Consider the following 12,801-nt stretch of genomic DNA (forward strand, 5'->3'; position numbering starts at 1 on the left):
CAAAACTTTTGAGATACTAAAGACATTTCATTCAATTGAAACAAAATAGGTCACAGTTAAGAAATTTTCAAGCAGGCATTTTCGCGTATAGGTGTTTGCTGCTACATTATATGGATCTATAATAACAAATTTGAGAATGTATCGAAGTATCTTAAGATACAATTGCCAAGTATCGTATCGGATACAATTATTGCGGCAGTATCTTGTATCTGTATCTCCAATACTTTTTGCCTGAGTATCTTGTATCGTATCGCGATACAATTTCAAAGTATCTTTGCCCAGCCCTGTATACATCAATATCCCAAAGAAAAATAAATCAGTAAAATGCTTCCGAAGCGCGGAATCGAACCAGTGACCTCTGAATTCGCAGCGCGGTGCGCTAAGCACTACTGCACAAAGCGTACGTCCCTCTGGCAGCTAACGGCGAGCGTTATATACACACCCTTTACCGTTTGCAATCCTCCGAGACGGAGGCGCTTATAAGCGTTTCTTCATTACCAGCGAGATGGCGCTAGGAGCGCGCGGGCGCACTTAAAGGCGTCGGCCAGCTCTCTCGCTTCTTCTTATATTTGCGCAGCGAGAACCTTGCCCTTCCGCTGTCTGCTCGCGCGGGCGCTCGAACAAACTACCGCAGTGTTCATGATTCTCAGCAGATCGAGTTACGTGGTAGCTCTCACTGCGCGTCGCGTGCGTGTAGCTAAAAGCGTTTCAGATGTCGTGCACGTAACGTACGTGTACTTTTCACGTTTGCGTATGAGAAGTCCCTACGTACATGAAATTAAAACTGTCTAGTAGCTGCCGGGTAATGATGGACGCACGGTAGTCGCAGCACGTCCATCACGGGCCGCTTTTCTTGCTATCGCATTCATTGCTTCGCCCTTGCGGCGAAACTGTGACTTTTTTTTTTCACGGCGACACTGGAAAGGCGGTGCTTCATTGTTTTCAGTTGTCACACAGCATCTCCTCGGTGTCACACAGGTGACCCAGTGGAGAAAGAAATGAGGTAGGAGAAAGCACGAGATCACACATCCCGCCTTGGCAAGCAAACTGTCACGATGCAGTTTCCTTCGCTTTTTCCTCGCAGTATGACCTTAACGTGTGACATGAGATGGAGCATAAGGGCAGAGAATGCTGGTTCGCGGTAGACTTCACTCAATGTGCACTTGTTCCACTGTGGTGACACAGCACTTCCTGTGGAGCAGTAGCACTAAATCCTTTTGTGCACAGTGGCTTCAATCATGTTGCACCATGCTCCCTCCTTAATTTTTTCCTGTCTCCAAGTGCGACACAAATATAAGCAGAGCTTTTTGACAACTGCATGTACATTTCGTGCAACAGTGCAAAAAAAAAAATAATAAAGGCAAGGACAACGAGAGAGACAGAGTGAAAAGAGCACTGACTTCCAAATGTTTATTGTACTGATAATACCAGGTATATGTACACATCCGCTTTGCCAGCATGTGTGCATATATAATACCTGGCATGCTAGCTGTACACACATTTTGAAGACGGCGCTCTTTTCACTCTTTTGTCGTCCTTTCCTTTATCAAAGCAAGAGTGTTAAAGAGCTCGTTTCACAGAAATTCTGATGTCAGTGTCGGCAGTGTTGACGTTTTTGGTTGTCAGCGAAAAATCACCATTGTCCGTGAACGAAAATTCGAGGTAGATGCAAATAAAGAAAGAACAAAATCTTTTGGTTCGAGTGGGACCAGGGATTCAAACCTGCGACCCTTACCTCCGTGGCGTGATGCGTTTAGCCACTCAGCCACCGCGCGTACACCCTCTAGCATACTAATGGCGAGCTATTCATATACACCAATTAGCATTGATGGTACGCACATCTCCAGAGGTTTTTCAGCAGCTTGACAGAAATCCAGCGAGATGGCGCAAGGTGAAAAGGGCCCACGGTCGCTAAACAGCCACACTATTAAACGTCATCGCCCTCTGTGTAGCCATGTTTCGTAGTGCCGCATGCATGAATATTGGACCCAGACGGCATCCGTACTTTGGCTCTCCCCACGGTTTAGGTCTCCATTGAGACACGAAGCCAGGCTAGTGAGATAATAACGCAGTCCGATTACGATATCATGTTCTACTCTAGAAAGCGAAGCTCAAGCGTCCTCCAAGTTGTTTTTTTTGCGCTCTTACACGAGTTGCAACGAACCAACTAACCCAGCAAGCAATCATCCTACATATACATACTGAAACGCAGTGCCAGTGGGTAATCAAACAATGTTTTTCACTACAGCGTGCATATAGGAATGTGGAAAGCTTTACAGGTGACAAGATTGAAACATTCTGGTTGTCACTAGTAAAAGCTAAATGGGGCAACACGTGGGGTAAGATGATGTTTGTTTTAACAACAGGGGAAGGAGACATTTATTTTAACCACTCAGAATCTCCACGCCCGAAATAACTAGGCGCTAAACCAAGACATTCTGTAGCTCAAAAAATGAACATCGAACTTGCCTTCTTCTCAGGCGTCCGAATGATCTTGGACGTCTTCTTGACAAACTCCAGCACCATGGGGGGCCTCTCGGGACCTAGAAAGCAATTTTATATCATATCACTCTTCAAGGAACCAATTGCCTTGTTAATATAATGCATTAAGAGAACTATAAAGAAAGACTAATACAGGAGGAGATCCTAAAGCGAAAATTGTTCACGCATCAAAATTACAATAAATGATTAGCAACACTCTCCTGCCAAACAGATGGTGTGGAACCAAAAGTAATTCTAGAAGTTGAGATTGTGCTGCCATCACATGAAGAAGTGACAGCAGAAACAAAAGAAAGTACCAAAAGTATAAATTCAATTCACTTGATTAGTTTACGAGAATGTGCATGTGAGCATAACCGAGTTAGGTTGTGCAATAAAAGTAAAAATTAGAGCTGTGCGAATAGCAAAATTTTGGGTGCGAAGCGAATTCGAATATTGAGGTGTGAGTGCGAATCGAATCGAATATTTTTCTAATATTTCTCGAATATTTCTAGAATCTTGTTCGAATACTTCGAAGCGAAATTGCAGAAAAAAAAGTTAGAGAGGATTTCTAAGCATATTCTTATGAGATACAGCTCAGACCACTTATAACGTAACCGCTTACAGTGCAGTACCGGCTATAATGCGGTTTTTTTCTGACTCCCTTTTACCCTCCCATAGAACTCCATGTATACGCATACCGCTTATTGTGCAGACCCCCGAGATGAAAGACCGGTTATAATGCGGCTGCCGGAACATTCTCAGAGATTATCGATGATTTTTGCGCAAACTTTACAAAAAGTGACTTTACAAAAAGTGACATTCTCAGAGATGCGAGGGTGCGAGCGTGCTTCTCAGTGGAGATGCGCCGGCGGGGGAGAGAGCGGCGACGGCATTACATAGGAGGAGGGGACGCGGAACGAACGAACAAGGAGTGGGGGGAGAAAAAAAAAAGGGATGGCTGTGGGGGACAGCAGCCCGGCGCAGGTGCGTGGTGTGAGGAGGGGGAGCGGTTGCGCGGCCGACGGAGAAGCCTTTGCCCCCTTCGGCCGCTTGACATGCGCGCTTCGTCGTTGCTTCGTCGTAGAGCGCAGATATCGCGCGTGCAACCTCGATTCCCCCGCAAGTAACAATGCTTTGAGACGCGATTGAGCTTTCGCCTTTGCCACCAACAGGCGGACTTACAAGCTTGAAAGACTTTTTCGGGATAGTTGCCGCGGCTGTTCTCCCGATCGCGAACTGAAACTTCGTTTCAAGCGTGATGCCCTCGGTTTAGCTCGCGAGTGCAATCTCTTCTACTCCCGATCTCCGTGTTGCCCAGGGCAAGCTTCTCGCGGTGGCATGCCAAGTTGCAACGCGCACGCTAGGCCTAACGAGCGCTAGCTGCCATGTCGGCGGCCGCGGACTACAGAAGTTGCGGTTTGGTGTCGAGTCAATGAAACAATTTGCAAGTGTTGTATTTAGAAAGGGTGACTTACATCTTTTATGAAAACACGGGCGTGCGTGTAAAACACTCGAGTGGTGGTTTGTGGTCGCCACCGTTTTCGACATCGCGGACGCGCAGTGTGTTACCGCGGCGACTTCCCGTGACGGCGCATTTTTTCCGTGTTCGTTATGTCGGCACCGCAGGTCCGCGGACGCTAACAGTTCAACATTTTCAAATGTAAGCAGATGCAAACTTACGCCCCAGTCGCATGCCCCGATAGTCGGAATCGCGCGCCTGCCTGTTGGTCATGTTTTGTACACGTGCAACCTTTCAAAAATGTTGTTTTGGTTATAGTGCGGTACCGCTTATAGTGCGGATATTCGCGACTCCGGCGACTTACGTTATAAGCGGTCTATGCTGTAGCAACATGAAAGTGTTTCTTTTCGCTAGGTTGATGAAGCACTGGCAGGGTGATGTTTCATAGTTGTCTTATCAAGAATCAGGCAATGTAGAGGCCGAATCCTATTTATGTACATGATTTGGTGCAACCAAAGCGTTGCCGGCAACACTTTACATGTGATAGGCAAAGATGCCATTTCCTCAGCCTCTCCTCCTCTTTCAACATTTGTGGAAGCCCAACTGATGTGGCGGAGAAGGGTGTGCTCCCTTCAAGTCCGGAGTTCCAAATCTGCCTCGTAGACGTCGATTTATAAGAACGTCTGAAATTTTGGATGCTAAAAGGCTTCGGCGTCCGATTTGTCGGACTTCCGGCCCAAATTTTAGGCCCAAAACAGCATTAATTGAGCACCCAACTCTGCCACATCTTTCATCTCCATGTTGAAACCAGCGTTTTCTTGAGTTAATACATTTGCGACCGTAGCGGGGTTTGAAAGGCAGCTTTGCCGCAATACCGGGGTGTGATGAGGTGAAGCATATTGAAAAATCTGGGGACCACTTTCAATTGGACGTTGACTGTGTCTTGGCAAAGTTCGACCGTAACGGAGCTTGAAAGGCAGCTTTGCCGCAATAGGAGAGTGTAATGAGGTGAAGCATATTGAAAATCTAGGGACCACTTCCATTTGGACGTTGACTGTGTCTTGGCAAAGTTCGACTGTAACGGAACTTTAAAGGCAGCTTTGCCGCAATACCGGTTTGTGATGAGGTGAAGCATATTAAAAATCTAGGGACCACTTCTAATCGGACGTTGACTGTGTGTTGGCAAAGTTCGACTGTAACGGAGCTTGAAAAGCAGCTTTGCCGCAATACGAGAGTGTAATGAGGTGAAGCATATTGAAAATCTGAAGGTGTCACTTTCAATCGGACGTTAACTGTACTTGTTTTTGGGAAGTTCGAATAGTTCGAATAGTAAAATTCCAGTGCGAATCGAAGCGAATAGCAAACACTATTCGAAAGATATTCGAAATTTCGAATATTCGCACACCTCTAGTAAAAATGCCTAACATTTTAGTTATTTTTCTAGTATAATGTGTTCTTTTTAAAATATAATATATTTCATGTGCCTTTTGGGGAGCAAGATTTTTTTCTAAATTAAGAGAGAGTTACAAAGTAAATCGGCATATCACAATAATTTGGAATCGGAACTGTGTGCAGTGCAACAAAAACGGATGTTCTAAGCCCATTTAAAGAAAAGTTATGGTATGTCGGACATTCGTGAGTGAAATCTTAGCTTGAAATTGATTCCACAGCTTTTCTTCCATAGCTATGGAAGCGATTCCAATTGATTCCATAGCTTTCTGAAACTCACCAAGTTTCATGAAAATCAACCAAGAGATAAAAAAATTTCAAGAGCAGTGTACCCCCTTAAAGTACATTGTGATGTGTAAGATACAAACCTATACATACACTGACGGTCTCGACTTCAGCAGCTCTGATGCCTTCAGGTAGCATACGCACATTTATAAGTCAGTCACTTTCAAAAAGTTAACGTACTACACGATTCCTGTAAAACACGGGAGTGTTCCACATCCACCGCCATGGTTGTAAGTGGTGGCGCTGGCTAACACTTTCCAGGATTACATAAACACACAAAAAAGTTGTCCAGAAAAACAGCGCTGTGGTAGCTTAAGCGTAAGAGCATTGCGCGTGAAGTGCAAAGACGTGCGTTTGTCACCCACCTGCAGTCAGTTGGTTCTTTGGTCTACAGTAGACTTTCAATAAATGAAACTCTCTCAAATGGAACTGCTGCCTAAATGGAACAACTGCCTATGATATGATTGGTTCCGTACTTGTATTCTGCACCCCTGTTCATCTTTCAGTAAATGGAATATTTTCCTGGTCCCTTCAGGTTCCACTTAATCAGAGTCTACTGTCCTTTGAATTTTTTTCTTTATTGTTTTCCTATTCGACTAAGTAGAAACAAGACAATTTCTCCTATGCTATCCTTGTTACTCGCCATCATTCTGATTACGGTTAACAAAAATTGAGCCCTCGTGTGCTTGGATGTTTGTGCACATTCAAACAAAATTCACTTTACCAATGATGACCGGCTTCTTCTCTGCTTCCTCCATGTTGGCTTTGGATGGGGACTTGTCTTCGGATTTGGCTGCGTCCTTCTCAACCTGCTCATCCGTTGTTTGACTCGAGGGCGTTTTGCTGTCATCCGACGTCTCGTCCATGGCTACGTCCGTGCTGCGGCTAGCTTCGGCCTCGGACTTGGCACCTGCACCATCTTTGGCTCCGTCTTTTTTTTCGTCTTGTTCGTCGTCTTCTTCCTCTTCCTCCTCATCGTCTTGACTAGACGAGCATGCAACAACCCTTCTCTCGGGCTCCGGCATGACCTGAAATGTGATTTTTCTTAAATTACATTCCCGTGTTTTGTGCACTGAAACTAAGGTCCGATTACAAGGTGCGCTGCACTACACATTGCACAAATAGCATTGGAAGAGTTAAATATGAATCAATTTGTCTTTTCTGTTTCTGAATTTAATAACCAATATTTGTACACACAGAGGCCCAGTAAGGCAAAATAACTGCACTTATTGCAGGTTTCTTGCCAAAGAACCTGTACAAGTAGCAGCTGTATCATCCTAAGCGTGTATCCACACGACGGACTAAATCAGTCTTTTCCACTGCGGACAGTGCATCACGTGACCCCACGTCACAGATTTGTGCCATCCATCCTGTGTCCGCAAACCTCGCGGACGGAAAATGCCAAGCTATTTTTCGGATCCAGATTTTGGCGTCTAACACAGTAACACAGCTGAGAGTGACATTATAAGTCTGGCAACAAGCGCTGCTTTTTTTTTTGCCTTGTCTCACAGATTTAGCCGACGAAGGGTCTGGCAAAGGGCGCGACCTTTCTTTCATTTTTCTCTCCTTTTGTTCTGAGCTTTTGCGTGGGCTGTTCACTCGACCTAGGCGAATGCAAACAACTACAACTATGAACTCGTGCGACAACGCAACTTTTTTTCTTCTGCATCTAAGGTGCAAGTTTTGCGAGGCCAGGGCTACCCCGGAACACATGTTATGGGAGTGTGACAGAGGTGGGGTTCCAGACGGAGACGCAGCCTTGAACCGAGTGCGCTTGGTCGCCCTTGAGGACCAACTCTTGGCCGTCCAGCGGGCCGAGGCAGCCGCCAGAGCTCAAGGGCTCGTGGCCGATGCCTAGGTGGGGATATTAGCCCAAATCCCCGAAGAACTCGCCGGACATTTTTTTTTAATAAAGTTGCTCTCTCTCTCTCTCTATCTCATTAAGCAGTTCACTCACAGAGTACGCGGACACAAGAGTGAAGGAAACTATACGGGAGCGCATTGTAAACGAAATGAACACGAAGTGGCCTACATACGGGCCCTACGATGCTAGTAAGTACTAGTATTTATTCCGCATTATCACGTGTATAGGTTTCGCGACAACAACCTTCAGGAATGCATCTGTTGTGCATGGCGTGGGGCACGTCGGCGTCTACGGACGACAGCAACAGTCAGCCTACTGCCAAACATGCTGCCATGCCGCAGGCAGGGATGCTCAATTAAAACACCAGTTTTGATCAAGCAGTTGCCGCACAAGTCAGGGTCACTGTGAATGCCGACGTATCCGCCAAATGTCACTTGTGATTTGTAATCTTGCGATGAAAGTGAGGACATTCACAACACTATTCATCAGAGCACTGTGTACAAAGCCAAAAACATGAAAGCTCCTATACCCTTTGCGCCATCTAGAGAGAAAAGAAACAAGCAAACATTCATACACTATGGCCTCTGAGACTTGCTAGCACTTGAGCCACTGCAAATCTCCAAGGTCATGTTCTGCCAATAGAGGCACTCGCAAAGATTACAGCTCTGTGAATGCGAGTACGGCTCTCGGAAGCAGTGGCAAATCGTCATGAATACTCTGCCGTCAAAGCTTTCAGACACAAACATAAAGCAAATACAAGCATCAATTTGAAACTAACAGGCCACGCAATGCACGGCGAAGAGCTTAACACTTTCGTAACCGCACCTATTCCCATCAATAGTATGTTATCGATAACTTCAAGTTCAAGTTTTGGCACTCTCTGAGCGGTTCTAGACAGCTAACGCAATACAAAGGGTAAAATAAGATGTTTTTTATCAGGTTTGCCTGCGAGTTTCCTTTTTCCACCGCGGGGAGATTTTTAAAACTTGTTCGCAGTCAGGTAGGTGAGTGCTCGTTGTTTCAGACTTCGCGTCAACGTCGCTCGCGGGTGCTCCACAGAAACGGCGAATTTCGACGGAAGACAACTTCGATTCGCCAGGCTTCAGTACGGACGGCGAAAGTGCGTCAAACCTCCCCGGAACATCAGCAGCTATCCGGCGGCAAGTTTCGTCTTCTCCTCGGGTTGTTTTATCGCTGCCGGGCACCGATGTAAACATATCCGGTGCTTACTAAAAATAATAGCTCTTATCTGCAAGGTGTTAACTTCATTCAGACAGGGGCATTTGGCGCTGGCTGCAGAAAGAGCACAGTTCTCTCCCAAAGACAGCGCAGAGAGGACTTTGACCCAACGATCCGGTGTGCTGCATGGCGGCGTCTTCGTGTTGTTTTTTACCGCAGAAGTCGTCAGAGAAACATGCAACCACACAGATAAGTATGCGTGGATGCATACTTTCAAAAAGCCAACATACAGTGAGAGGGACGGATCAGTGGAGGGAGGTTACTGAAGAGAAGATGAGCAAATTCGTCGCACTCCATGTGTACATGGTAATCGTAGAAGTCCTGCGCTTGCATTGGTGTTGGTGTCGACGACACATGTTTCCAGGCCTTCATCCACCGTCAGTGATGCCACGGAAAAGGTTCAAGGCTTCTTGAGTGTCTCTGATCTGAAGAAGATGACCGTCGCATCCCACGAAAAGCTTCACTATGTGTCTTCTCCATTGCAACACATGAACGATTCTTCTACGCTATTTTTGAACCCCGTCGGAACCTTTCAGTGGATGAGAAAATGGTGAAATCTGAAGGTCGGTATGGTAATCGGCAGTATATGAGGGAGAAAGGGGTCAAATGAGGGTACAATTATGGATCTTTGCAGATTTGGAACAGGCTACACTGTTCATTTCAACGAATACACAGGAAAATTGAAAAATACCAGAACTGCAAACTATGCTAGGAAAGCTGAACAGAAAAAAAAATTTTTTTCCCGAAACATGTACAACCAGCCTTTGTTTCACCGCGTCGAGAAACTGCATCGCGCGCTGGCATGATAGGCACTAGTGTCTATATTGTCGTATTTATGTAAATAATCTTTGTACTTACAGAGCTTATATTTCCACTATTATTCTACAAGGGCTTTGCGTTCAAAACGTATATTTCGATTTTTTTTAATGTTTACTCTTAGCATAGTAGCATTGATGTTCTTATGAGTCTTTTTTCTTTTTGATGCATTTTTTCTTTCTTTGATATTTTTTTTATTATATTCGAAATAAATACGTTGTTTGGAATTAATACTAGGAGTGTGCGAATATTCGAAATTTCGAATATTTTTCTAATAGTGTTTGCTATTCGATTCGATTCGCACTGGAATTTTACTATTCGAACTATTCGAACTTCCCAAAGACATACAGTCAACATCCGATTGAAACTGACCCCTCAGATTTTTCAATATGCTTCACCTCATTACGCTCTTGTATTGCAGCAAAGCTGCCTTTCAAGCTCCGTTACGGTTGAACATAGCCGACACAACGTCCGATTAGAAGTGGTCCCTAGATTTTTCAATATGCTTCACCTCATCACAGCCCCGCATTGCGGCAACGCTGCCTTCCAAGCTCCGCTATGGTCGCAAATGTATTAACTCAAGAAAACGCTGTTTCCAACATGGAGATGAAAGATGTGGTAGATGTGGGGGCTCAATTAATGCTGTTTGGGACCTGAAATTTGGGCAGGAAGTCCGAAAAATTGGACGCCGAAGCTTTTTAGCATCCAAAATTTCAGATGTTCTTATATATAGATATCTACGAGGCAGATTTAGAACTCCGGACTTGAAGGGAGCACACCCTTGTCCGCCACATCAGTTGGGCTTCCACAGAAGTTGAAACAGGAGGAGAGGCTGAGGAAATGGCATCTTTTCCTATCGCATGTAAAGTGCTGTCGGCAACACTTTGGTTGCACCAAATCATGTGCATAAATACAATTCAGCCTCTACATTGCTCTTCAACCTAGCGAAAGGAAACACTTTCATGTTGCTATCTCATAAGAATATGCTTAGGAATCCTCTCCAATGTTTTTTTCTGCAATTTCGCTTCGAAGTATTCGAAAAATATTATAGAAATATTCGAGAAATATTCGAAAAATATTCTATTCGATTCGCACTCACACTTCAATATTCGAATTCGCTTCGCACCCGAAATTTTGCTATTCGCACAGCTCTAATTAATACTGTTGGAAAAAACATTTCTTCCTATATCATTTGATACCCTACACTTTAGTGTACGGTATCAAATAATCAATCAAATATCAATCAAATAATAAATTATTTTCGGTGGCAGGAAAAAAATATTTCCTGGACTAGCCAAAAACAACTGATTTTTTTGCGGTCACGAAAGTTTTAAAGCTTCGAAGCGGGCAGCTCTTGCTTCAGACGGTGCCACAATGCTTTTTTTCTCCGGCGCGTTCTTCTACTCGCTTCATCCGCCATCTGGATGTGCTTTGTAGCCGGACGGGCGGCGGAACCATCGTCCACGGAAGAGATTTCCGTGGAGCCATCCATTGTGTGGATACACGCTAAACATCCACAGTTAAGTCAAGTGAGCCAATGATAGTCCATTGCCATAACCACTGCTCCAAATGCCATACCACAGGAGACAGTGTTGCCACTTGTAGTCTCCTGTCACTGAAAGAACCTGACAATTATCTTTTTCCTAGCATGATAACACGTGCCTTACTAGATTTAAGACTGCTGATGATTATTAACATGACAGCATTAAAGAGCACGTGTTGCAGAAATTGCGGTGTCGGCATCACTGGTTGTGAGCGAAAAATCAGCATTGTCGATGAGCGAAAATTCAACATAGATGCAAATAAATAAATCATGAGAAATCTTTGGCCCGAGCGAGAATTGAACTCAGGCCTTCTGCATGGCAAGCAGGTGTTTTACCATGGAGCCATGCCAGTGCTTGAAACTACTTCATTAAAAAAAAGCTATAAGAATGTCAAGTAGTGGGTGGAGTATCCTTAACACATGTAATATTGCGTGGCAGAATCGTACAGTCGCACCAGGTGTAAAAAAAAATGTGAACTACGCAACGAATGGGTGGTTTAAAGCTGGCCACCTATTACAAGGTCTGCAGCTGCGCAGGGTGCACGCGGCACCTTAGACTAGTGGGTAATTCACCAATTTGCAAAAGAAGGAATTATTGTGTGGTGGGTACTTAGCAACTCTACATTGAATAGACATTCTAGGATAGTTTAAAACGGCCAATGTTGCACGCACGAACGTTCCTTTCCTTTCAGCACGGTTGAAGGTGATGCGCACAGGGCCCGATTATGCTATCATGTTCTACTCTTGAAGGCGAAGCTCAAGTGTCATCCAAATTTTTGCACCTATAACAAGCGTAACATTCTATTTCTGATTCCACTTTTTTTTTTCAAAGCACATGAGTCCACAAGTTTTCTTACCAATTTCTTCCTGTTCTTGAGGGACCCCGTCATTGGGAGAACCTTCTTTGAACCTTGCTCCTCACCTTTGGCTTGTGGCTTTAGCAATCCACTGCGAGTGAATGCCAGTCAAAAGTAAGTTTCTAGCCAAGAAAAATATATTTTTTTTCAGATCCAAATCCCCATGGGAGCTGGTCTAAGTAAAGCTGTGTTGATGAAAATAAGCAGCGCAATGCTTAACGAAGACATAAAACAAGAAGGCAAATGCTACCTTCTGTGTTACAATTAGCACTGCTTATATCTCTTGCATATCTGTACCAACTTGACCAGTTGTTTGCTCTTATGAAAGCTGTATTGAGCTAGCAAGATGAAATGGGACATCTCAACAAGAGGTCCATGGCGGACTCCAGAAGCTAATGCACCCTGAAATCATCGGCCCACGCGGCAGAGAAATGCAACACTGCACAACCACCAACTAAAGTGTCTAAACATTCAGACATGACATAGCCTTTGCGTGACAGCATGCATATCTTAAAAAAGACTAAGTTGGTGTTTAGAAGGGAATATGTCGACTCCACAACTGAATTGGGTGAGAGCACATGCATTCAGCAGAGCAGTACAGTGCAGTCCACTTATAACGATACCACATATAACGATATATCGGTTATAACGATGGGTCGAGTTATGTGTGTCATTTTATGCATTAAGTCTATGAGGAAAAAAACCATATATAACGATATGTTATTGGCCGCATATTTGATATAACGATCGAAATTTGCCGTCTGGCCGGCATTTTCTGTGTATAATAATCGTTACATATGCGTTTCCA

The 12,801-nt window shown here is 44.5% G+C and overlaps 1 protein-coding gene across 1 annotated transcript in view; it reads right to left on the reverse strand.

Moving 5' to 3' along the window:
- LOC119375591 (kanadaptin) overlaps nucleotides 1-12,801 on the reverse strand; it is a 42,980-nt gene that overhangs the window by 9,020 nt on the left and 21,159 nt on the right. Inside the window, exons 11-13 of the mRNA XM_037645808.2 lie at nucleotides 11,994-12,084; nucleotides 6,399-6,702; nucleotides 2,470-2,543 (exon numbers count right to left, since the gene is read on the reverse strand). Coding sequence (XP_037501736.1) covers nucleotides 2,470-2,543; nucleotides 6,399-6,702; nucleotides 11,994-12,084 — 469 coding nt within the window. The remainder of the gene's footprint in view (nucleotides 1-2,469; nucleotides 2,544-6,398; nucleotides 6,703-11,993; nucleotides 12,085-12,801) is intronic.

Source organism: Rhipicephalus sanguineus, chromosome 11 (genome assembly GCF_013339695.2).
Source record: "Rhipicephalus sanguineus isolate Rsan-2018 chromosome 11, BIME_Rsan_1.4, whole genome shotgun sequence".
Taxonomy (NCBI): domain Eukaryota; kingdom Metazoa; phylum Arthropoda; class Arachnida; order Ixodida; family Ixodidae; genus Rhipicephalus; species Rhipicephalus sanguineus.